At 38.8% G+C, this 26,790-nt stretch overlaps 1 protein-coding gene across 13 annotated transcripts in view; it reads left to right on the top strand.

The window, feature by feature from the left end:
• Positions 1-26,790, top strand: part of ARHGAP10 (Rho GTPase activating protein 10) — a 258,976-nt gene that overhangs the window by 197,252 nt on the left and 34,934 nt on the right. For all 13 annotated transcript variants that reach the window (XR_004955025.1, XR_004955022.1, XR_004955018.1 and 10 more), the window contains 2 exons: positions 4,762-4,912; positions 25,487-25,631. Coding sequence is in view for 2 of the 13 variants with exons in the window: in XM_016158883.2 (XP_016014369.2) it covers positions 4,762-4,912; positions 25,487-25,631 (296 nt within the window). In the remaining 11 variants the exon portion in view is untranslated. The remainder of the gene's footprint in view (positions 1-4,761; positions 4,913-25,486; positions 25,632-26,790) is intronic.

A 26,790-nucleotide genomic window follows, 5' to 3' on the forward strand; every position in this document is an offset into this window, starting at 1 on the left:
GCTGTTCACACGGGAGCTGGACTCCGCAGTCACGTTGTAGGTGGAAGTTCAGGCCATGGTAGAGCCAGCTCAGAGTCATGCACCCCGGGGTGAGGAGTGTTTGTCCAACACTCTGAAGCTGAAAGTAATATCTGGCCATTTTATAGTTACATGTTTTAGAAAGAAGATTGGAAATATTTTTTGTCCTTTCTGTGTTAAAGGTTTACTAGAGAGGAGTGTGCATCGATTTCCAACTGTCTCCTGGTTTTACCTATTTATGCATAGATGTAGCTATGTGAGGTCTGGCATCTCCAAAAAGTATATAATATGAATGGTACTTAACATGACTAGATCATATTGGAGGCAAGTGAGCATGGTGACTCGGATGTGGAATCAGGAAATCTGGGTTCAAGTCTTTGTAGGTCAAGCACTTGGCATAATGTAGGGCATATTGCCAGTACCCAATAGTTGCAACTATTATTACTCAAGATGATAGGAAAATCCAAGCATAGTAGTAGTCTTCTTATCTGCGAACTCTTATGTAAGACACTTATTTAAAAACTAATTACCTTTAACCATATTATTAATTCAGCTGAGTGAAATGCTGCAGGTTTGATTGGGTCCTGAAGCACAGTTTCCAGAAGCCATCCTTATTTTCTGTCACCTGCAAAGTATTTCTGGCAGAAGTGGCCCCGTCATCTCCATATGCCGCCCCTGGCAGCAGAGCATGAAGGACGTGGGGAGGGTTTGCTGTGTGCGGCTCAGTCTCACGGGCATTAACATCGAGTTTGTTGAGTCTGAGGCATCTGTGGCTCTGAGCAGTAGTGCCAGACTTCTGTTTGTGCTAGCACTCCGCGCAGACCTGCATAGGCGCCTCCTTACCTGACGCACCTACGTTGTTTTTTGTCATTGGGTTGGTTGTCTGGTTTGAGTTTTTCTTATGTTGTAAATATGTAGGTGCAGTGAAGAAATTTTCTGCACTGAAAGAAAACAAAAAAACAAGTTTTGAGTAGACTTGATCTCTTGATTCTTAGTATTGCTTAAGATGGGTTCACCCTGCCTAGAACAAAGGTGACGTGATGCTCGGGAAGTTCGGGGAGTCGAAGGTTTTGGAAAGAGATCTGAGCGGTGGAGGCATTTGCATCTATGAAGTGGTTCTAGAATTGGAAAAATCAGTGTTATAGTTAAAGGCGACATGTTTTTTTTATCTGTGTAGAACAAGATAAGCTAACTTTTAACTTCTAAAATGAGATTGCCAAAAAACAGGCCACAGTTTTAAAGCAAATAGTTTACTGTTTCCTCTTCTAAATTTAAAACGAATATTTTTAAAAATCATTTCTGGGGTTTCAGAGAGAACCACAAGAGCATAGCTTTGAAGCATAGAAAGAAAAAAGAGCTTAGAACAGAGGCCGGTGCAGCCAAAGGCAGACGCTTGAAACACCTAGGCAGACAGAACAGTGATGGTGAGTCTGAATGGATTTTCTCCAGTTTTATTCCTTCCAACTGGATATGGAACAGTAGTAGTTGGCGATTTTCCCTAAGAATAAGGTTCTGTTTCTTTTATAAACTGACATCAGGGAATTTGGATTCAGAGTTGAGAGTTCAGATACCAACTCTGCCATTTTCAGACTGGTCTAATTATTTAATCGTCGAGTTTTTCTCATTTTAAAATGTGGGGAGCGATACTTACCACAAAGGTCGTTGAGAACATTAAAGTGCTTCATAGAAAACTTACTACGTAGTCGGTGTTATTAAATTTTAAATATATTCAATAAAATAGGAAGTATTTTAAAACTGAAATTTCAGTGTCAAAGTGCAGAAATAAATATATAAAACTACTGTGTGACTTGAAGCGACTGGAGAATTTTGCAGAGGGTCTCTTTTGTCGCTTCTCTTTAGCCCATTGCTTGATGCTTTTTCCACAAACTCTTTAGAGTAACAACCTTAATACTGAATTTGAGGAATATTCAAGACCTCAGCAAATTAGTACCTTCTCAAAGATGGTGATTGAATAGAGTAATGAGGGTCTGCATCCATTTCATCATTTACTGGATGTGATCATATCACAGATAGCCGTGGCTGCCATTTATTTCTAGTCACTGTGTGCCAAGTGCTGTATTAAACACTTTATAAGCATTATCTCATTTAATCCCTGAAATAATGCGGTATGTAGATACATGGCTCTCGTTATACAGCTGAGAAAACAAGGCACACACTAAGAGTATGTCTAAGCTTCCACAGCTGGGAGACTGAAAAGCCCTGCTGGCTCCTCACGTCGACATCCCTGCTTCCGCGTCACCTGATCTGGATGACAGGTTAGCTCTGGGAAATGCCGACACAGCACAGAGTTTGTTGAGGAAGTGGCTGATCTTTAGAATCTTTGAAACACTTTATACCTAATTAAGACTTAGAAGGGTCCAAGTGATTGATTGCATAGCCAGTGCCTGTTTCGCTGAAATAATTTTTCTGGTGTTTTGACTGGGATTTTGATCCAGCTAAGACACACATAGAATGCTGTGGAATGACTGTCTAAATGAGTGTTTTTCAGCCTTGGCTACGTAAAAGAATCACCTGGAGAGTTTCAAAATGCAAACAAACCAAAGAAAAACACCACCACCCTCAAAACCCAGTACCCAACCCTAGATATTGTTTTTTACCCCAGTTTTGAGGTATGATTAACATGTAACACAATTATTTGATAAATGTGTATATATAGACATGTCTATATATACAGAAATGATCACCACGATGAGTTTAGTTAACAGTTATCACTTCACTTTTTTTTTTTTTTTTTGTGATGAGTACTTCTAAGATCTATTCTCTTATAACATAAAATATAGTAGTACTGTGAACTATAGTCACCATACTGTAACTTATTTATCTTAGAACTGGAAGAAATTTGTGCCTTCGGACCACCTTTGCCCACTTCCCCCTCCTTGCCTCCCCCTGCCTCTGACAACCACCAGTCTGTTCTGTTTTTATGAGTTTGCTTTCATGAGTTTGATCTCACATGTCCATTTGAGGTTCGTCTTTCTCTGACTTATTTCACTTAGCATAGCGCTCTCAGGGTTCCTCCATGTCGTAGCGTGCGGCAGGGTTTGTAAGTCTTCTGGAGACTCTGGAGGCCCAGCCCTGGGGTAGTAGAGTCCCAGGGATCCTGTTTTGCTTGGTAACCTGCCTGGAAGTTGGGACCACCTTGCACCTCACTCATCACTCCCCTGCCCACCCCGTCACCCTGAGGCGGTGGGGTCAGTGGAGGAGGAGGAGCAGTTGTCAGCACTGGGCCATTAGAGTCAGCATGATCTTCCAGGAAGGTCTGTGACAGATGGTGACAAATCCAGCTATGGACAGGGGTCTAGACGACAGAGGATATTTTTAAGGCAGATAAGTAGTTTGCTATTTGCCAGAATACCCTGTTGGAACACAGATTCTGTGAAAATATGGTGTTAGCAGGTTACCAGTTGGAGCACTAAATTAAGTTTTCACTAGCAAATATTTGTCCACAGTAATTTAAATCATTTTAAAAGTTCTGTTTACACATGAGGGGGCAGTATGGTACTATAAAGCAAATGCTCTGGTGAAATGTTTATTTTTATTGGCATATAATAGTTTTTAGGTGAGAACTTTTAGAATCTGTGATTATAACTCTGATACGGCTGTCTCTGTTAAACATGATACACACATACGATACCCTCACCTGCAGGTCCCATGCCTGTTTTAATTCAAATGCACAAATACAATAATTTTCTTGGAACAATGGAGCTTTCATGCAGTGCCTTTAATTGTGTTATATTTATGGATTTTTTTGTTTGTTTAAGGCAAGTCACCTTTTTTCTTATTTCTTGCTTTCACCTGAGAGGAGCATCAGCTCTTTGGAGATGCTGTGTCTGTTAGGTTGATGTCTCTAAATATTTTATTTTATGACTTCATTGAAAGCTGACGGGCCTCCAGTGTTCTAAGGGACAGGAAGCCTCTGAACTTAGGTCTTGGCAGCCGCCATAGATGGTCTATTATAAATCACCTCTGGATGATATACTTCCCTTTATGGCACACATTGCTTTTCCAAAAAAAAAAAAAAAAAAATGCTAAGCCAAGAATCAGCACATTTTAATCTTGTTATTGCTAATACATGAATGACACTGTAGATAATCAAGGTGCTAACATTCTGGGTTTCATAAATGGAAGGGAGATTATTAAGAGAAGTTGGAGGGTATTAAGTAAATTGATAAAATTTACAAAACATTTTTATGAAGAATGTACGTGGGAATCTGTAAGGTCATTTCATAAGCACAAGCTATTTTTAAACATGTAAAAAATTTTTGCAGTTGTAAGTTTCTGTTTGTGTAGTTTGAAAAAATCAAGACCAGCTTTTTGGCATAAATATCACCCTGTGTGAAATTTAACAGGATATTTGTTTTTAATATTTTATCCTGGCTACTTCTTTTGTGGATGAAGAGCTGTGGTACTGTCTACATGTGGTAAAGATAACTATACTCGTTTAGTTTGGGAATGAATTTATTTTGAAACATTATGATTTGATGTTGCTTTAATTTGAATGAGAAATTTAATTTTAATTTAATTTTAATGATATTTTATTTTGAACTTTTCTGTTAAAAATAAAAGATTCGTGACCAATACCCCAAATTCGAAGGAATGGATTTTTGGCTGCAGCCTCTTTTGGATGAACTCCGAATCTAATGTTCTTTGATGTTGGTTTATTGTTGGAGTACTCAGGTTTTCTGTTCAGGGGAAACAAGTAATGTTCCTGTGCTTTGATGGCAGATTTTTCGGACACCGCCTGATGCCACATTCCCTGAGCCAGTCTCCTTGTCAGCATCACCCCCACATGCTCCACCAAGGCAGTCGAAGAGACAAGGCCAGAGGATCAAGAGACCTGTGGCTGTATATAATCTTTGTCTTGAGCCGGAAGATGGTAAGATGTCCATTATATTTTTATTCTTGACCAGCATGTTGAGAATATAGCATATCACATGTCCCCAGGGCAAGCCCTGGCTTTGTATTTTAATTTCTCTTCCCCTTACAATGATAATTTTTTGATATTAACAGCTAGGATAAAGCTTTCTTGTCAGGGAAAGAATACAAATTTTAGTTCTGTGTTTGTCTTTGTTATGCATGATTCCTTTTATTTTTTTAAAAGCTTAAATTTCTTTTTTAGGAGACTTGTGTGGCCTCCTGTGAGGTTACATAACCCTGAGACAAATGCAAGGGGAACAAAAATTAAAGCAGATCTTTTATGAGAGGAGCAGAGAGAAGCCAATGTTAAATGCATCTAGATTAAAGACACTGTTCCCCGTTGCTCTGGGGTTTATGGCTTCTGCACCTTACTTGCCCTGTTTTTCTGACTTTCTTTCAAGGCAGGTATCTCATCATATGACAGGGGTGGCAAATTGACCTGCATTTGGGGGCCAGGCTGAGCAGACTGAGCTTCAGTAGGACTCTGGCAAATAGAAGTTCTCATGTCCCAGCTAATTGCTGTCATGTGACCATGAGGTTGCCTCATTTTTAAAGAGAGCCTGAAAATTTGAATTTTAAACACTGATTTCTACAGAAAAGACAGTAAGCCATGTAAAGGCCACCGATTGCTGATTTGTAACCATGGGGTTATTGGTTTGGACAATAAGATGGTCATGGCCTCAAAAACCTGTGTTTTCAGTCTGCATGTCTAAAGCTCTAACTCTTGTTGTGGGCATTCACCACTGCTGAGGACATTTTCTGAATTTGAAATTAGTCTTTATTTTTCTTCCTCTTCTCATCTTTGTTTGTCTTGTATATTTCATTATTCTTTCAAGCTCCTGAGGTTATGTTGGTTTGGAAGTACGGGATGATTGTCAAAGGGAGGAAGAGAGTGAATGCAGGTAGAAGCAAATACAGTACCTTCATCACGAGCAGCTGCATACTCAGATGTCCAGGTAGTTAATATCCAAAGATCCAGGCAAGCAAGTGACAACTCGCTTTAACTCCACTGACTGGGAGGTGTCTGCAGAAGGACTCGGAATGCTCCCCGTCATAACACTGGGGGCTAAGACATTCTGGTGTTCTTTTAAATCGTTTGAGACACGTGCAGCAAATGGTAGTTTTACAGTCACATCCTTGTTTTCCAGAGGAGAGGCATGAATCATTAAAATCAACTTATAATTTCAGAGTTTCATTTTTGAATTTAGTTTCAGCCTCTGATCCCAGCTAACCTTTTTATTCTCTCTTTTTTCACTTTCACTGTCTCTCAGTAGAGCTGCTAATAAGGAGTAAAACTGACTAGCTTGAATTGCACCTTTCCTTACATCTCACTTGTCCTCAGGTGGAAGTGTTAAAGAGTGAAAGAGGGAAATGTTGGAAAGTAGGAGGGGAAAAAAAATCAAGAAGACGTAGAATAATACCTACATTGGCTCAAATCTGAACTGACTGTATTTCATAAAGGAAATGACCAAAGAGGATCCTTTTGTCTTAGAATTATGTCTACTTTTTTGGTATTTTTAGGAATTGAATCCCAATATCCAGTCACATGTACACAGCATATTAATCTTTTGATCATTAGGTTGCTAAGTGATTATAAGTGGGCTAGAAGCTGCAGAAGTGGTATTCAGCATATCTTTTATGGGAATACTTAAGATGGTATGCAATTGTAGTTTTCCTAATTTTTAGGTCATATAATAATTCTTAAAAATTATTTGATTATAAGGGAATAAAAGATGGTCAGATAGTTGACTGCCCTAGTTAGTCTTTGTTACTCATTTATATGATGTTTCATTCTCCATTTTGTATTTTATAACTTTAATCCTTCTTGATTGCAACCTTGGATTTTTTTTGTGTGTGTGTGTGGGTCAAGGAGAAGTTGCCAGAAAAGCCCATGATTTTATCCATGGAGTGATTTTATTTTATCTTAGAGGTCATAAGATAAATTTAAATCTATTATGTATCCCTCACAACCCTCCATTATTTGTAGTAAGCTTTAGTGAAACTTAAGTGTGTGAAGAATTATTTCAGAGAGAACAAAATAGGGATTTATTTCACATACTCTAAAAAAAGGGTGGAGGAATAAATGAAGAAAGGTGATATATATGTTTTTGAAAGAAAACCTGAAGGAAAAGAATACTAAAAAAAAGTTATTGAATATCGCTTAACATATTGAAAACTCTACCCATTTTTAAAATAGTTTATTCTTATCACTAGGACTTAATTTTTTTTTCTGTAGCCCAAGTCATCTAATTGTCAACTCTACTTAAAAATTTTTAAAAAGTTATTCTTTCATTATATTTTTTTCTTATTAATAGTAGAGTCACTTCCCATGTCTTATCTAGTTTTGTTTAAGGTATGCATTTTAGCCAACTTTGGTTGATTATTTTTCAGATGTTTTAGTTTATATGAGTCTGATAGAAAATTTAAATGGAAATATGTTCCCCTCCTCGCCCTCGCCCCCCAATTTACTCACTTTCATTTAAGTTAAATTTGACTTAATGAAATCAGGACTAATAATTTTTATTTGGAAGCTACGGAGATTATCTGCTAAGATTCAGGGCGCTAGAATGGATGACTGGAGATTCTGACCCGATGATAATTTGGTCACAGATTTGATATTTATCTGAGTGAAGTGGTTTGTGGTGGGTTATTTCATCTTCTTCCCTGAGTGGAGTATGAAACTGATGTACCAAACAGCCAACCCTGAAAAACACTCAGTTGGTTTAAGTTTAACGTCAGGCAGATCAAAAAGTCATCATTAGCAAAGACTCAGCAAGCCTGAAGCATGAGCCTGTAAGCAGAGAATTCCAGCTGACATGAAATAGGGGAGAAACTCGGCCGTTAGACCTGTGATTTTTCATTACGTTTATATAATGCCACCACACCCTCAATTGAGATGACTAGTTTGATTAAAGACATTGAGTATCTTTACTTTGATAAAAACTTTAATTAGCTTTATCACATTTAGCCATACTACATACCATGTGCTCATTATTTTTCTTTGTAATGTATGATTTAATGATATTAAACTTACCATTTACAAAAGACTTTAAAATTCTAGTTCCTTGCTTAAGGATATTAGTTGATGATTATTATGAACTGAAATGGATATGGTATCTAGCTAGATTTCTTTAAATAGAGCAGCTGTTAAATCTTTACTGAAATTCTTTTATTTCATTATTTTGTAGAAGCCATATTGTTCATTTTCATGTAACATTTAATAATCTCACGAACTTCAAAGCTGAGCAGATTTGGCCAAGTCAGGTGTTGCGAAGCCGCAAAATATTAGGATAGACTGCTAAGTGCTGAAAAATACAGGAAAAATAAGAGGTTTTACATTCATTTCATTCTCATTATCTTTGTGTTTTAATTTCTGTAGAATTCATAGTAAACTCTAAAAAAGTTGAGTGCATGTTGTATCTTTGTTTTCTCCTGCCCACTCCAAATTTCTGTCCTTCCTACTTCTATGAAAGGAAAGAGTTCTGTGTTGTAATTCCTCCAAATACAAGGTAAGGTCATGGGGTGATGTGAGATATATTCTTTGTCAGTTTTCACTGAAGGCAGAGGAAAAATTTTTAAAGAAGGTTTGGAGAGAGAGAGAATGTTATCATCTGAATTTTGACTAAGCTCTCTCTCTCTCTCTCTCTCTCTTTTTTTTTTTGCAAGCTCTAATTTTAAACAGAATTAGTCACAAGACTAGTTTTTATTTGTATCTTCTTGGGTGATTAGGTATTCCTTGCCTGTCTTTCTTTGTACGTAATAGAGCAGTTTATTTAGGCAACTTAAAAAATATGATTTATAGCAAGTGGAAAACAAAATCATCTCGTAAGCCAACTGGCAGGAGTTAATATTATTTTAGAGTGGGTCTTCCTTGTTTATCGTTGGGCTGGCAGTTTCACACTTGGATCTCAGATGTGCTAACGGCAGCACATTTTGACGAACATGTTTGCAGTTCCATGTCATTGGTAGCTGGCATGACGAGGATGCAGAGCCCGATAAGCAAAGAAGTGAAAATATCGCTGTTGAAGGGAAGATAGATAAGCAAGGGAATATGATCGTTTTCCTTCTGCCTTAAGGAAGAGCATATCCTGATGTGGATCGGTTTCTGAAACCATCGTGGGACAGGTCTGTCTGTAGGAATCAGAAAGGCCATGGTAAAAGACTGGTTAAGTAATGTGGGCTTAAGCTGATGTTGGCTTGAAGCAGCACTAGGAAGTGGGAACAAAATGGAAATCTGGGAGAGAGGTGAAAGCAAGCCATCGGGACTTCTTAACTGACTGGTTGTGAAGGTTGAAGGCAAGTAATCAAAACAGATATAATCAGCCACATTTTAGACTCATAGGTAAATCTATACTTGTGGTTATGTCTTAGTTTTTGCCCTGAGCGTTTTTTTTTTTTTTTAACTATTTAGACCATCTTTTTATCGAAAGAAAGGCAATGTCTCATTCCATTAATGCCCTCAATGCAAGCAGGTTTAGAAAAAAATATATAAAATGTATAAAATATATTGGTATAAATAGCATATCTGTAAAGTCAGTGGACAGAGAAATATTAAATAATTACTAAAATGTTTTGTCTTCATAGAGAAAGAGAAGTGCCATAACCGTGAACAACGTAAAGCTCATTTTTTTCGTACTTTCCCTCACAGACGTATGCCCTCGTTGATTCACAGGCTCATCATAAAGGATGGGAGGAAACCACTTCGCTAAAAGATGCTCATTTCAGTCAGAGTCAGGGAAGAATAGCTGAGAGTCATGGCACCCATGTACTTTCTAATCTCCATTGCCAAGAGAGGAGCTTTAGAAATCACCTTCATGAAAACGTGCTTTCGTAAATGAATTAGAACTCCCCTGTTTTCCCCAAAATGTTTATCAGGACACTTACATGTGAGAAGAACCACTGTAAAACTATCGTTGACATGGTTTTTAGTGACATATTCTATAGCTATTAATGTTTCCTTATCGGCAATATCTCATTAGCTTGACACAGAATCATAATCAACTCAAGTAACTGGGCAAGAGCAAGTCTTTGTCTTAAGCTTAATAATTTTCTCTCAATTCTTACCTTTTTTTTTTTTTTTCCTCCTTCATGGCACTTTATGAGTGGAGTCTGGATAAAAACTTCCTGAATGCCATTCTTCAGAACAATGTTATGATTCCTTGACATGGAATTACTGTGTTGCGAAGCGAAACCTAAGACCAGCTTTGAATCAGTGGCAGCATATGTAGACAGATTATTTCTTAACTCACTTTTACAGTGTTGAGATCAATGGGTCGAGAAGAGCAGCCAGAAATTTCAGGGCTGGAATTGAGTTGTGGCGCGACCATACTTCATGCATGCTACCTCCCCGGCCCTGTCGTTTCCCCCGAAGCTGAACCTCAGCTCCCCCTAATTCTAGTGACAAAGCACCAGGCAACTTTTTATATGACTTCCTGTACAATCTTAACTCTGCTTCTGTGTGGGATGAACATTTCCCCCTTTCTCTAGAGGGGGCAAAAAATCCTTTAAAAAATACGTGGCTGCTTCTGTGGTGAAAATAAGTTCATGGCAGGTAACTCGAATTTATAGAAGAGAGAAAAAAAAAATCTTTAAAGCTTGTCTCCCTGTGGTGTGGGTTTTTTCTTCACTTCTAATAGCTTTTATTTTAATTTCTAGTTCTGAATTCAAGCAGCTGTCACTCTCTTTATAGCCCTCTTTGAAACTCTTACAGCGTAGGAGGTAGCTGGGCTGTCTAAGAAACATCTTTTCAAACCAACCAAAGTATTGTTTATCCTGAATGAAATAGAATTTTTAAGGCTGTCAAGAGTGACTGATTTGAAACAGTTTCTTTGGTAGCTGGGAAGATGAGAATAAACATGGAGGGGAGGGTCTTTCTGTTGGCCAAGTGACTTCTGTCACCCAGGAAACTCTTATGGACTATGATAAAAATTACCGTGGAATAAGGGTGCATTTGACAGTTAATATAACCAAACAAACCCGTGGCCAGCTATTTTTACTTACTGAATCCTTGCCAACTATAGAGGAAAAGGAAGAGATGTGAGACCAAGTCACTATGGAGGATGCCCCTGTAACTACTTATCTCTAGTGGCCTTTGATGAGCTCCGGGTAGCAGCTTGGCAGCTGGGTGCTCTCTGATGTTCCTTCTGCTCTCCGTGGCATTCCCATGTGCCTTCTGAGCTGCATTTAGGAGTCCACTGTCACCTCTGAATGAAAAAAAAAATCTTCCATCCAATTAAAATTAATTCTTGGGCTGACATTTTGCATGTAGTAATATTCTTTAAAATCAGCAGCATGATTTTTTGAGCTCAAAATGTGATTATGGTCATGATTGTATTTTTTTCTTTTGGTTAGAATAGAAATAGTGATTATTTAAGTCTCTAATGATCATTTTAGTTATTTTGAAGATATACTCTTTTTCTTAAAAATTTTAATACTAAGTGCAAAAACAGGTTGCAAAATTTGGAGAGTAATAATAGTGAGCAGTTACATAAGCCATATTGTAGGCCAGGCCCTTTTTTACCAATATTTATTAAAGTTAGGTAATCCTCATAACAATCCTCTAGGTATATTATCATCCCCGTTTTATAGCTCAGGAAGCTGGGGTACAGAGAAGGCCCATAACTCACCCATCTCACAGCTGTTTAGCGACAAAGCCAGGATTGAACCAGGCAGATTGATGGCAGAGTCTGGGTTTCTAACCACCCTGTTAAATTGCTAAATACAGATGCCACAGCGAAGTTGGATGTAGTCTGTGCATTTCAAACAATGTGTTGTTTTTTATTTTATTTTATTTTTCAGAATGATTCTCAGACTTTCCATTTTAAAAAGTGCCTAGTTTTGTTGTAAGGGAATCAGAATTATGGTCTTGATGAAGGAAAAGAAAGAGCTAGAGATCAGTATGGTTTTAAACCTGGGACTCAACGCACTGTGATAAAAACGAGCCTCCAGGAGAAAAAAAGGATGCTCACATTTTTGGAAAGCTGAGATGGAAAACAATCATTTTAATTTCACTGATATAGTTATTTTATCATGATTTTTGCAACCATTTGATTTTAGGTTAGTTGTTACCTGGTGCTTTAGGTTAGTTGTTACCTGATGCTTTAATGAGAACACAAATCAGGAATTTGACAATGTCTGAATATGCTGGATTTTGCTGTTTCTTTTTTTTTTCTTCTCTCCTCCTTTCTTTTATTAAAACATTCAAAAAAAAAAAATAGAAAATACATTCCAGGATTTAAAACACCAAAAAGTAGAAAATGATTCAAAGTGAAGTCTCTATTATTCCATCAGCTCAGTTCCTGCTCCCTAATGCACCTGAAAAACAGATCTGTGACCTCTGATATTAATGGACTGGGCCGTAGAAAAGTGCCATCTTTTAGTTCCAATGTTATCAAATACTGGCAGTTTTTTTTTTTTTCCTTTAGTAAATCAAAAATAGTAAAGTATCCAGAATTTCATACAGTTAAATCTTTTCAGAGTTGAGATCCAGATTGGATTGATAACCAGTTTTTTAGTGGGGTTGTATTGTGCAAAACTGCTCTTCGTGTAAGTCATAAATGGTGAAATAGTGGCAGTTCGTGTGGGTCCACCTGTAGTTTCGCATTTATCCTTCCACGGTTCTTTATGTACATATCAACAAATGTGAATATAAATCTTTATCCCCATGTGCACCCAAAAGCTAGCTGTGTACCTTACTTTAAACTTTTTACAGTATACCTTGCATGGCTTTCTGTGTATAGTGTTCCATGTGTTCTGTTGTGGGCACGGCCCTCCTACAGGGACCTTGTGTTCCACAGCCAAACACAGGAACATGGTGTAAGTCCCTTACTGACCACACGCAGCCTTCTAGCCTTCCAATGACAAAAATGGTTCCCCTAGGACTATATACAGGGTATGCTTTTGAATGAATAAAGCGAGTTATAAAACAGTATTTTCGGACTAACCTCAGTTCTAAAGGAAAAATTATATAAATAGATGTATAAGCATAGAAATAATTTTGGAGGAATGTTAATCATTTATGACAATGATTACCCTTAAAGAGTGAGAGAGAGTATGATGATTTTCTTTTTTCTGCTTACCTGTATTTCTTCCTTTATCCTATAAAGTGTGCCTTGTTTTACACACATATACAGATATACACAAACACACAAGATACATACATATATATGTATTTAAGTTACAAAATTTCCGCTTAATGCTGATGTGAGCTGTGCTTGGTGCTTGGTGCTTGGTGTGTGGAGTACAAGTTTAAGATTTTGAAGTAGAAAGAAGGGTATGAAGTCCCTCTAGTATGAGCTGACCTGGAGCGACTTCATCGACACCACAGAGATCGGGTCGCTCCTGCTGCTTAGTGGTTTCCTGTTACATCTTGTGTATCTTTCACCTTCTACCTAGGCTGCTTTCTCTGAGTCATATTGTCCTAGAATTTTGGAGACCACCATCACTGGAAATACTTAGCAGCAAAGAGTTTTATTGAATGGTAAAACTATTTCTGGTTATGTTTGGATTTCAACCAAAATGGATTTAAATCTCTGACCTCTTCCTGATGACTTATATAATCTTGGCAAATTCTCCTTTAAGCCTCATGAGTTTGGGGCAATAAAATTTCACGTTGTTTTTTTCCCAAGAAGGAATGAGCTAATGTCTGTAAACCACCCAATGTGTAGTATTTACTCCAAAATTTTAGCTTATATTTTCTTGAGGGCCTATTGTATGAAGTAGAAAGCTTGAAATATACTTTCATAGAAAATAAAACTTAATATTTTATTTTTGGTTGTTTCTGTCCAGAGTAGTACCTGGGCTTATTGATTGCTGGCATCTTAATCTGGCAATTGATAATAATTAACATTCGATATGTGAGAAGAAGAGTCGGGGAGGAGGACAGGTAAATAGGTAGGAGTCCAGCAGCCCTCATCATCTCATCTTGGCTGGAGTTTGTGTTCTGAGCACCGTGCTCTAAATTTTCTGAGCTGTCAACGTGTCAGCCTTCCTCAGAATTTTATGGAAGATAGTATCTGATTACTTTTTGGTTTCCAAGCATGGAAGTACATGGTTGTTATATTTTTTGTTTGTTTATGTGAGCAGAAATCTCAGTCTGTAAATAATGCCTCAGGACTGTGATTATGATATAAAAATGCTCTACTTTATAGAGTAAAGCAATTTGCTTTGACTTCTATTGACATTGCAGCTGAACTGGTCTTATTCATTTTATAATTGAATCGCTACTGACTTCCATCGACTTTTGCAAGTCGTAGAGGTGGTTCCATGGTTGTTCCCTAATGCTTATTAGCTGCTGCTCTAACATTCTGTCGGCGTCTGTTTTATGTCATGCGATTATAACACAGCTGATTCCCTCATCAGCTTTTCCTAGCATACACTTTAGGCATATCTTAGCTGTCCAGCTTTTTGGGGCAAGCATAATGCTTAATTTTTAAATCTTTGGACAGTAGAAAGTCTTCATAATTTTATGGCAATTTCATTACATCTTTTAATGCCTTAATGTATCATTTTAATTTACAGTTGAGGATTTGCCTCTTCTCTTATTTTTATTTTTTTGTCAGGGGAGGGGAACTTGAAGTTCTGTTTTTGTAGTTTTTGTGCTTTTCGGATTGGGGATGGGCGGGCAGTCCACTAAGAGTGACATTTTCCTTTCCTAGTCATGATTTCTGCTAGAGAAATGTATTGCCCGAGTGAATTATTCTCATCCAGCCGCTGACTGTCATAGATTTGCATGTTATTTAGCTTCATTAGGATTGGTCTTGTTTGATGAGGGCAAAATGGAATGAGAGGAACTGGGACATCTTGCCCCCTACCCAGCATGACCTTGCTTTAACTTGCAGTGGAACTGAGAATCGGGGTAAGTGGGACTTGAGAGACCTTTTCTTCCACTTGGCAGTGGTATAACCTGTCTCTTGGTGCACCTCCCACTGCTGAGCAGCACAATTAGCTTTCTTTCCTTAATGGGCAGTTGGCAGGGTTAGTTTCTTAAATCCCCCATCCCCTTTTTCCCTTATGTAAAATTTAGAGAAGATTTTCAAATCATAGAATGTAGACTGTTTTCTAACAGTAATCATTTACCACCTACTACTCTAAGGACAGTAAAGAATTCTCTTTGGTAGGGTTGGATCTACTTTTTAAAGAAAGGTGCCCAATTACATTAGCATTTATAAAGGTTCAATTTTAAAGTCAAATTTGAGTTCCCTATTCTATTTTTATTATTCTGATTGGTTTAAGATAGGAACATGTGTGTACGTGTGTGTACCTATGTGTGTACACATGTTTCCAGTTAAGGAGAACTAATACATATGGAAATATGATGTTAATCTCCTTGCCTATATTTTGAGAAAGGCATGAACAGATATCTGGAAAATATATCACCTTTAATTTTTGTCTGTCTTTGAACTTTTTCTATAGCGCTTACCTCTTTAATGCCACCACTGATCTTGCCTCAAAAAGCAAGTTATCACAGTTATTTGGCCATTTCATGAGGACTAGAACGTGGAGAGATGTGAACGGAGTGCTGGGTTTTCTTTGACTGGTTAGGTGTCAGATGGGTTTTGGATCATTCCTCTTCTCAGCCATGCTGCTCACAGACTGCTCGGCCGTGTACCAGTCATTCTGTTTGAAAACTACAGCTTCTAGTTAGAGAAAGTCATAGAACTTTCCACTTTTTTTTCAATGACCAAGGAGTGGCCTACTTGGATGAAAGTCTTAGATAGTCCAGCTGGGTAAGACAGGCTGTTCTTGTTTGGGTGTGGTCATTGCCCATTTTCCTTAGTCTTGCAGTAAAGTTGGGTATGTGGCTACCCTAGTGTTTGTAAGTCAATAATTATGGGAATGCTAGCGCTCAGGACAAGATGCACAAATAAAATACTGGGCAAAACTGTAATCCTCCCTTTGGAGTAGTGAGTGGTGAGCTGTTCTGGAAGTCACACTCCCTTACTCAGAGTTGAAACTCTTGAACTCTTCACTGTATACAGTTTCAGCCAGTAATTTGAAAGAAGCAGGTAGCCATCATTAGGTACTTACAAGGCTTGGATGGGAAGGATGAGGCCATGAACAACTAGAGTGTACTTGGATGTCCTTGTTAAAGAATTCCAGATGAGTTTTGTTGTTATCCAGTATGACAGGTCTATGGTACCTCATTTCTCACAAGTCAAGTAGTATACTTTGACTTATATTAACCACATTTCAGGGACTCGCGACGCTTGATTCATGATACTCTTCCCACACACTTGATCGTTAAAAAATGAATAGCTATATCCTTTGATTTTCATCAGCCTTAAAATTCCACCGCTGTCCCTATCCCATCTATTATGTTGGCTTTCTGAAAATCGGTGGAGATAAGTTTTCTTTCTACTGTTTCATATATCTAAAGTTTCTCACCAGCTCCTGTGTAGATTTATCTTTATACAGGTCACTTCCATATTTTTGTTCAGCATTATGTTTTATTTACAGTGTCAAGTTCAACAGCATATTGAGCTGAGGGGAGAGAATGTGTAAATATTGGCTTATTCTAATTTACACTAGTCAGCGCAACAGTAAAAACTAGTTTCAACATGGTATAAAGTATAGCAACTCAGACTTTAGCAAAGTAGGAATTGTGAGAGTGTTCAAAACGAGTTTGGCAGTACTGTTCTGGATACTAGGCACCCCTTTCCTTGTTAGTATACTCTGTGTCCTGGGTAGCATTTAGAGGAAAGCCCACCATGGCTTGAAGGAGATATTATTGATGTTATATCTGTCACCTGGTGCAAACTAGGGCAGCATGAACATTTCCTGCTTAGTTCAAAGGTTATGTTTTGAATAGGCTTATATCAGTTAGCAAAACAAACATAAAACTTTCCTCCTCCCCTCCTCCTGCCGCATTTTATAATGCCCTCCTAGTTTCAAGTCTCTTATCGACTTCATTCCCAGAGCTGTTGGTCTGTCTCTTAGTATGACTTGTACGCAGAGAATGTTTATCCTCGAGGATTCCCTTTCTCTCTTCCCACCTCCAGAGTTCTCTTCAGCTTCAGATATTAGGCTTAAATTTTTGACGCACTAGTCATCATTAGAGCAGACACACCAATTGGGCAAAGAAGTTGAATTACTCTAAACAGGACATTACTGGTTATTTTTAGGCACTCCAATTTTGAAAGATAGAAACTGCAGTGCCGGGAGAGCGAACCCAGGCACCAGGTGGGAGGGGCATGCAGTGGGAGTTAACCGGAGCATCTTGTTTGCTCCCTGCTGTAAAAGAGTGCACCTAATTTTAGATGGAGCTACCCTCAAAGGTGAAATAGATGGTTTAGTTTTGAGATTTATTTCTCCGTACTTAGGGTATTTAATATGTCAAATTACTTTTTACCATCAGTTACCCACTGTGATTTCAAAGATCCCCCCCCCACAGTCTTACATACCAGTAGATAAGAAAAATATTAGTTAAGAATGTTAGCTTTTAACTTTATGAAATAGCCTCTGTATATTAATTATATTATATAAATACTCCCTGTTAACCGAATACACTGAAATTAAAAAAAAAGATACCTAATGTATTTTAGCAAATTTTATTTTATTGAAAGTTCACTCTGACTGAATTTAATTTCAATATTTAAATGGTCATGATGACTGTTCTTTGACCATCAATATTTAGAAAATTGACTTAACATGTCATAAAATATTCTGAACCTTTTGTTTCCTTATAAATATTTTTCTTTGGTATTTTGGATTTTCAGAAATTTTGATATGAAATGTTTTTATTGACTTGTAAATCTTAATTTTCATGGTAATTCTCTTTTTAACCACACTTGGTTTATTAACATAAGGATATTATAACATCTACCTTCTGGTTATTAGGTTCTAAATATTTTGACCTGAAACTGGCCTGGGTAGCCATAATTTTTATTCTTTGGAATTTTTTAAGACTTTAGTCTTTCTTCATAAATATTCTATATGTTTTCAAAAAGAATATGTATCTTATGTTTATTGCAAGGTGTGTGTTTGTATGTGTGTAAAATAGATCACCTTTGTATTATTGATTACAGATATCCTTGTTTTCCCACTGCATGATGCAGTCTCTGAGAGGACAGCGTTAAAATCTCTCATTACAATTATTGATTTTTATGTTTTTCCTTATTGTTCTATTTGTTCCTCGAGGCTGTATCATTAGGTGCTTTTCTCTTTATTCGGTTATCTTGTCCTTATCGTAATATAAAATGTCTATTTTTCATGCAGATTATTAAGATCATTATCTTTCTTTAGGTTCTTATTTGCTTAGTACTATTCAATCTTTGTCTTGTTTTAAACATGTTTCTTGTAGTCAACATACTGTCAAATTTAAAATATACATTTGGAGAGTCACTTCCTTTTAATTGGTAAGTTTAATACATTTATATAGTAATTAGCATTATGTTAGGCTTTCTGTCATTTTATAATTTTTATATAATGAATTTTTATTTTTTTCTTTTGTGCTTTCTCTTCAAAATAAATGTTCCATTTTGTTGCTAAGATATTCCTTATTTTGAGATTTATAATTGCATTTATCAGTTTCTTTAAATTATTTATATTTATCTCTCCACCCCTAATAAGAAAAATAATTTAAAGGACTCTCATCTCCTTTTGAGCTATCTATCTCCACTATGTTGATATTTTAAGAATTTAGGTTTTGGATCAATTTGGTTATGTTTTTATATTTATCTAATCTATCTGTCTGTTTATCATCTATTCATTTATTGCCCTAGAGTTTTTAGAAGACAAAAATATACATTATCAAGTTTGTTGAACATCTCATATGATTTATTTAAGTATACGAAAAAAATACTAGTGTTATCAATACAGTTCTTTGTGTGTAAACTTTGGATATTTTTATGCCCAATAATTTGTTATGGCCTCACATTTGAATGGCAGTTGGCAGCTTGCATATATAATTGCATTTTATATCATCTGCTCTTTCTATCAGGATTTTTTTGTTTTTTGATATTCTTAAATTTTGCAGTAATATGCCTAATGTGCACTACATTCCTTATTCCCGTTTGGTGCCCTGAGTCCCTTGGATTGAGATCTTTGAAGTTCCTTTAATTTTGAGGAATTGGTCAGTATGTCTTTAAATAGTTCTTCCTCTCAATTAATTTCTTCTTCTGGGATCTGGATGTTGGCAATTTCACTTCTTTTGTAAAAAAAACTTTTATTTTTTCCCCATCTATCTCCCTCTACTCCCCTCCCCCCGCCCCTGGTAACCACTAGTCTGTAGTCCACGTCCGTGAGTCTCTGTTGGTTTGTCCTGTTCATTTATTACTTTTAGGGTTATATCCCACATGTAAGTGATATCATGTGGTTTTTTCATCTTTTTCTGTCTGGCTTACTTCCTTTAGCATGATTATCTTGAGGTCCATCCATGTTGTCGCAAATGGCAGTATTTCATCTCTTCTTATGGCTGAGTACTATGCCATTGTACATATGTACCACAGCTTCTTTATCCGGTCATCTATTGTAGGACACTTTGGTTGCTTCCATGTCTTGGCCTCCATGAAACACTTTCCCTTTTTTTCTGCATATTACAAATCTCTAAATTTCTGAGTTCTTTTCATTTGTTGTGTTTGCTGACGATCTTAGTTTTCTTTGTATTTTTGGAACTGTGGTTTACAAGTCTGCCATGAAGGAGGATTCTGTATGGTTATGTTGGGTTGGAGTCTTCGTCTCTCCTTTATTTTTTCCACTCCTTTTCCGTCTCTTGCCTCCAGGTTCATCTAAGTGCTTTGGGTTCTTCTTATTCCTGCACATTAATCGTATCCTGGGGATGGGAAACGTGAGCATGTCAAATCCAGTTCGCCAGGCAAGTGGGGGGACTTGGCCATAGATTTTCGGCCTCCATTTACTGTGGAGAGCACCTCCCAACCCCTGGTTGCACGTGGAGAGCCTGGTTGGAGGCCTGCTGCGTGGTGTGTGATGGTGGTGCGTTGTGTGCTCGGACAGCACAGGATTTAAAGGTCCGGCTGGCTGGATTGGGTTCGATAGGTCCCGGAGCCAGTAGGCTTTTGGGGTGTGTTTCCCCTGACCTCTGAAACTGTGTTTCCTTTCTGTTTCACAGAGATATTGACAGTTTTTGAGTGCAGTTATATCTTTTTATTTTTGAAATGTTATTTTATCATGATGTTGTTGGGCACATGTGGGAGGAAGTCTGGCTTTTACTGTATTTTAAGTGCAATGAATTTGTTCTCAGTATATCTTTCTGTGATCATAACTGTTAACTGTTTGATATTTAGAAGTATCTATGATTATCGTGACCTGACAGGAAGTGTATTTGTGCTCACGGAACCTTAAACGTAATCTGCAGTTATCATCCAGTTCATCAAATGCTTAACTGTGAAGTTTGTTAGGATTAAGTTTTCTCTCCTCTCTTCTGCCCCTTTTTCTTTTCTTTCTTCTGCTAATAAGCCGGGACATCCAAGAGGGGGAATCATGGAATAGCTTCCCTGCTCCAGAGACAGTCTGTTTCTGAGGAATAAGACTAAACCTTCTGTGGTTTCAGAGCATGAAAAGTTTTTACCCAAATATTTAAACTAAGTGGAAACAGCAAGTAAGGGATTCAGAGGGAAATATCTCTGACTTCTTAACTGTTAGAAAATATGTTTGAGAGGAGGGAAAGGCAGAAACAGATACAATGAAGTGGGGAGAACTCAAAGCCTATGTCCTCCAACAATGCAAAAACATTTCTATTTAAGTGAAATGTCTAGAAGGTGAATGGAGAGTATGTATAGTTTGCCATTATTAGAATAAGAAAGGCCAGATAACTGGATAAGCATCCTCTGAATTGTTAGATACGGCAGAATTATCAAGTTCTTGTTCCCACTTCTTGCTCTGATATTCTGCCAGTCTTTGAAGACAGTTTTAGTCTGTCATGTAAATAAAACACTTGTTCATGTGCTCAAGGCCAGGCTAACTAGTGTAACATGGTAGCTGTCGTGAAAGACATGTCCTCTCAAATGCTTTTTTTAAATCCAATTCTTGTGAGAATCTGCGTCTGGGGTCGGGGCGGAGGGTGGGGATTGTAAACACTTGTAAAATAACCCTTCTCTGCATTTAAAATAACAACAGTAGCCGCCACCACCACTGCCCATGCTGCTGTGACGGGAAGCCTGCTCCTTGCATCTGAAGTTCCTCCAATTTTCCCTCAACATTTCTACATTTTCTCCTTCGTTCTCTCCATCCAGTGCTATGACTTCAACTCTATCTACATAACTCCCGAATCAATAAAACTGTCCCAGACCTCTCTCCAGAGCTCTGCGTTTGTAATATCAACTCTCCTTTAGATATTTTTACCTGAATTTTTTATTGACACTTCAAGCCCGAGATGTCTACAACTGGTGTTATTATCTCTCATACCCAATTTGCTCCTTGTTTTTTATTCCCCGTTCCAATTAATGGTTCAGCCATTCACTCAGTTACCTAAGCCAGGAACTCGAAGGCCATCGTAGGTTCTCCTTTTCCCTGTCGCCTTTGTCCAGAGTTTTAGTGACAGTGATGTCTCAGTACCTCTCGAATCTGTCCTCTGGATCACACACATCACCTTCCCGCAGAATCCCTGCGGCCACTCCCCAGCGCCTCCAGATCAGATTCAGGGGCCTTAGTAAGTTCCAGACTCTGCACCGTACTTCCCACTCCTCCTTCCTGCCTTTGACCCTATTCTCCAGCCGAATCCAGCTACCTCTGGCTCTGAAAACTGTCACGTTCCTTCTTATTTCTATGCTTTTAGTCTTGACATTTTCTCTACCAGGGGTTCTTTGCTCGAAAGTCTGGCATTAATATCTTCTGTTCCTTTTGCCTGACTCCCATGTCTTTGACCCCTGCCACTGGCAGATTTGGAAGTTCCTTCCTTTGGGTCTCCGAGCTCCTCGATACGGTCATATTACAGCATGTGCCACCTTCTGCTATGTTTGTCTTTACCTGTCTTCTGCACTGTGCTATGAACATCTTTGGGTCAGGGACTGATCCTTCGCCTTTGTAATTCAACATCCGTGATGTGCCTTGTGCATACGCAGTTTATCGGTCACATAAAGAGGGTGAAGAACGTGTGTGTCTTGAAAGGGGAGAGAATGCCAATAGGAAACTATATGCAGGTTTTGTAACAATACGTTGAAGTTTGTAGGTTTTTTCCCTTAATTCCTAGAGGCATTGGCTTTCTATGTTCATGGTATTTCGTGGGGCAGGGAGTCCACAGTCAGTATTTCCTGAGGACTCCTGATTGCCTGTCACTGCAATGTGTTCCTTAAGGATTACCAAGACTGAGACATGGTCTCCACCCTCAAAAAATGCACCATGGAAATGAGGAACTAAAACCAGGTCATGAAACCAGTAGATGACAATGAAATGTGAACTTGGTTTCTGCTCATAGCTGGGAGAAAGGAGAGAAGAGGCAGGAAAGGTGGTCGGCAAGCGCTTCGTGAAGGCGGGTATTGAGCTAGATGTTGTGAGGAAGTCATTTTCTCTTCTACATGGTGGTAGTTCTGTTTCTAGTGAGTTTTTTCTCCTGGACTCTGTTCATAATGAAAGTCCCTCACCATATTTGTTCCCTTACCTGGAACAACCTTGTTACTCACTGGTGGTGATTTGTCTGGCCGTAGCTGCCTCTTAAGGGTAACACCTAAGGAAAGAAATTGTGTGACGCTCAAAGGAAATAAAAGGTGAAAAATGAAGAGTATCTGACTTTAATTCTCAAGTACAAATTAGTTTCATAGAATTTAAAATCTTCATTCCAGACATCATTGAACATAGAGGTTTTTTCATTTGTTTGTTTGTTTTGTTTTTAAGTTGTATTATTTTCATACTAGTTAAAAAGCAGTCATTTGATTTTGGTGAGCTAAAGCTTCAGAAATGTTTATAAGGATCTAATGTTTATGTGCCCGGTGTTAGTGTTCCCTTGAATTCAGTGATTCTCAAGTAGATAAGCTCATTCCTGAATAGTGAAGGGGAAAGGAATTTTGTGCACACGGACAGTAGGGTGAGATATTGCTTTGTCTGATCAGTTTGTGTAAACATATTTCTTTCTACCAATATTCTTTTTTCACTTAAGGGCTCAGATTGCCACTGTTTGGCAGGAAAGAAGAGAAATTCTAATAAAATGGGATTTAATATGTTGAACGGCAATTTGTGCGATGTCAGTCCGCTTGGGGAAAGGATTCGAGGCAGTGTCGACGAGCCAGTATCTCTTGTAAAACATTCCGGACGTCTTTTGAAAGTAGCCTTAGACCCATGCTCTCCACTTCCCCAAAGTTGCTTCGCACTGACCAGTTTCCCCTTGTAGGAGTGAATCGGGGCACGAGCTGGTTGCAGACTCTCATCTGCCGCTTTCGCTATGTCCTGTCTTTCCCCTGCCATCAGGGAATGAGGCCCAGAGAGCTGAGGGCCAAGACCCAGCCTCCTGAAGCCAGGAAGCTGCTCGCGGCGGATTCGCGGTCGAGGTTATTCCATCTGCTTCAGAACTGATCATATTTTGCTCCTTCTAGCCAAGCCCAGAACTGGCAGCTATCAGGCAGGTACATGTTCGGGAGTTTACTTTAGACCCTAAGTTGGGGTTACATTTGAGAGTTTCTTAATTTTAAAGGGCGTCGTTTCTCATGATGGCCCAGGGACACAGGAGAGCGGCCTAGGAGAGCTGGGGCTTGAGCCCCATGTTCTTGGGCTCATTTGCAGAAAAGAAATGGGTGGACTCGAGTGTTCTAGGCACAAGGGAAGAAATAGCCTTTGTTTCCAAGTGGGCTATATCCCAGAACGAAAATAAATCAAAAGGAAATCATAGTGGTCTGTCATTGAGTTTCAGTTCATTTGTCTGAAAATTGGCCCTTCTATTTGGGGATGAATTACTCCCGTTAGCCAAACACTTTTGTAGTGAAGAGCAGTAGAAAAAGTGACTCCACTGGACGAGGAATCATGGAGTATTCTGGACTGTGCACATGTGAATGGGTCAGAGCAAGGCTTTTCAGGGAGATTTAGACCAGGGAGAAAACCTGCCCCTGGAGAGAGTGTTTCTCTCCTGCCCCACCTCATCTCCCACCCTCCCTGACAGCCCATTAGGAAAAGCAAAGCTCAGAAAACATTTCCTTACCAGCATCTTGTGCACACGCAGGACCATCTGGACGTCCCACACCCGCTGCCCCTGTGGAGAATTCCTTCTTCCAGCTTCCACCGCTATTTCTAAGTCCTACTTCCCCGAATTTAGCTTGTCTGGATCTCCATTTCTAAGATTCCCTTCCTTAGCTTTAGTTGTAATCTGGGTCAGAGTTAAATAGGAATTATTTCATACAGTCCGTTTTCAAGATTAGCATTTTGGGATCTAGCTTAACCAGAGTCCAGAATTCCTCTTGTGCTCGATTATATGTAGAATTGAAATCCCTGTAAGATGGTTTTCTGAGAGTAGGGTCCTTGTTATTGTGACTTTCATGCATACTGTGTCTAGGACCCAGGACTGAGGAGAAATGTAAGGTTTAGTCAGTTAGAAGTGGTTGTGGCTGGCGGTATAGACTCTCACATTGTGTATCACCTGCTTCTAGGTTGAATTTTGTTGACCAGCTGTTATCACTCATCACCTATAAAGTCAAGGCCAACTCAGTGCCATCTGCAGGTGCCCGGAGAAGTTCATGTTTAACGGGGCTTGCCAGTCTGGCTGAGGGGTCCAGGCTCTGACAGGTGCTGGTCAGGACCATCTGTGGTAGCTGGGATACTGTGATAACAAGACCACCTGAGGAACAGCTTTTCTTGGGAGCTCTCTTTTCCATGTTCTGTATTTCTGGAAGCCCAAGCACAAAATATATACAGATAATACTAAATGTAATTCATAAAATGGTCCTCTATGAATGAATAAATCATGCAATCCATTTAAGAAATGCCTTTTTTGGTTTAAAGTCATCCTCTGGAGTCACTTCAGGGGCCTGATTTTTGTATAATATCCTCCCTAAAGTTCACAAAGAAATGGAAGTTTCTCTGTGTCCAGAATTTTAATAGGTCGAGCTGTTAAATTGTAATCCAGAAGATAAGATTTCTTGAGAGTTTAGTTTATGAAGTACTGAGTGGTGACTTGTAATGGCTTGAAGAACTATTAGGTGATGAGAAAGTGAGAGATTGACCCTTGTGGGGCTGGTGCACTGCTCTGGACTGTTCTTGAGGTTATCGTTAGAATACTGCTCCTTGTGGATTGGGGAGTCGTGTGGTCACATTAAGGCTTTCATCTTTCATTTGATCTGATTCTGATTATTGTATTTTCTCATGGGGAAAAAACACTCTTCACTCTGTAGTTTAAGGATCTTTGATTTAAAACACACACACACACACACACACACACACACACACACACACACACGCACGCCCGCCCGCCCGCCCGCCCGCCCGCCCGCCCGCCCCATACACCCACTCAAAGTCTTTAAACAGGACACACAGATACTCTCAGACTGAATTGTAAATGTACAACTTGATCGATCAATTAAATATGCCATCTAATTATTAGTGGAGTTGTTTTTCCCCCTCTGAGTTGATTTGAAAGTTGATTTTTATTCTTCCCTAGGTGACGGCCCTAACCCTTGTAAAGAGGACACCTTCACCAGCTGTCTGGACTCACCTTCCTCGCCGTCTCCCACGACAGCAGTTGCCCACGGGCCTCCTGGAACCGACAGAAACCACCTCCCAGACGGGGACTGGGCGTCCGCGGTGTAAGTCGCTGTGCTTCTGCTTGGCGTGGAGGTCGGGAGGGCCACGACCTCCATTTTGGGGTTTACATGGCCCGTGGGCGCTGCTGCCATTAGATGCAAAGACCTTGGTTCTCTGATCAGTGGGGCTGCCGGAAGGAGAAGGGTCCGTAAGGAAGACCTTTCCTGGGTAGCTGTTGAAAAGCGTGGATAGGCGCTGTTTCAACTCTGTTTTAAGTTCAATTTGTGGCAATTTTGGGTCACACAAAGGAAATTTATTATTGTCCTACTCAGGATGTTTTCTCACTAGTTATGCAAACTTTCAGAAATATGAAATACATGCATTGGGATCAACAGACTGTTGCAACTATCTATAGAATGATATTTTAGTTGTGTGAATTTTTGAGGCCTTCATGCTAGCATTCTGCCCTATTTACACCATAACATCCTCCACAATTGGCAAGTGATGGACGACATATCTGATTTTATCTTCTCATTTGGTTTACTGCCGGGCATATGCAGATCAGCTCAGGTATATTAGGACGAATGATACCAATACAAGCAAAGTACCGTGGACTTGGTTTGACTACGTGAGGGTTTGACTTTCTGTGCTGATTGAGGCTGTGGAGTGAACGCAGATTGGCTGGTGGTCCGGGACAAAAGAAGGTGGGGTGAAAGGGGTCAAAAATTTGATGACCAAAGGAAATCTAACTTTGGGTGGTGAATACACAGTGCAGCATGTACACGACATACTGTTGAATTGTACACTGGAAACTTCTTTGCTTTTATTGATGTCATCCCAACAAATGCCTAGAAAAGAAAAAAAAAGAACACTAACAATTACATGGCATTAATTGATTTGTCAGTCAAGTTACATCCAAAATATATTTATAATTCAGCCTGAGAGTATTTGGATGTCCCATCTTTAAAGAAAAAAAAAATTAAATCAAAGTTGCTTAAAATAAATCATAAATAACGATATCATCCAACCCTCACTGGGCATTCTTGGGACTTTAAATGGAATGAGAAAGTGTTCCTCACATTACTTTGCTTTTTATAGTTACTGCTAGATTCACATGAAATCATTATGAACTTATTAAGTATTAAAAGAGGCTGGGAGAAATTTAGTATGCTAAATTTGGGGAGTGATCTGAAATCTTTGAAAATATAACCAAAAATCAAA

This window comes from Rousettus aegyptiacus, unplaced genomic scaffold (assembly GCF_014176215.1).
Source record: "Rousettus aegyptiacus isolate mRouAeg1 unplaced genomic scaffold, mRouAeg1.p scaffold_m13_p_16, whole genome shotgun sequence".
Lineage (NCBI taxonomy): Eukaryota > Metazoa > Chordata > Mammalia > Chiroptera > Pteropodidae > Rousettus > Rousettus aegyptiacus.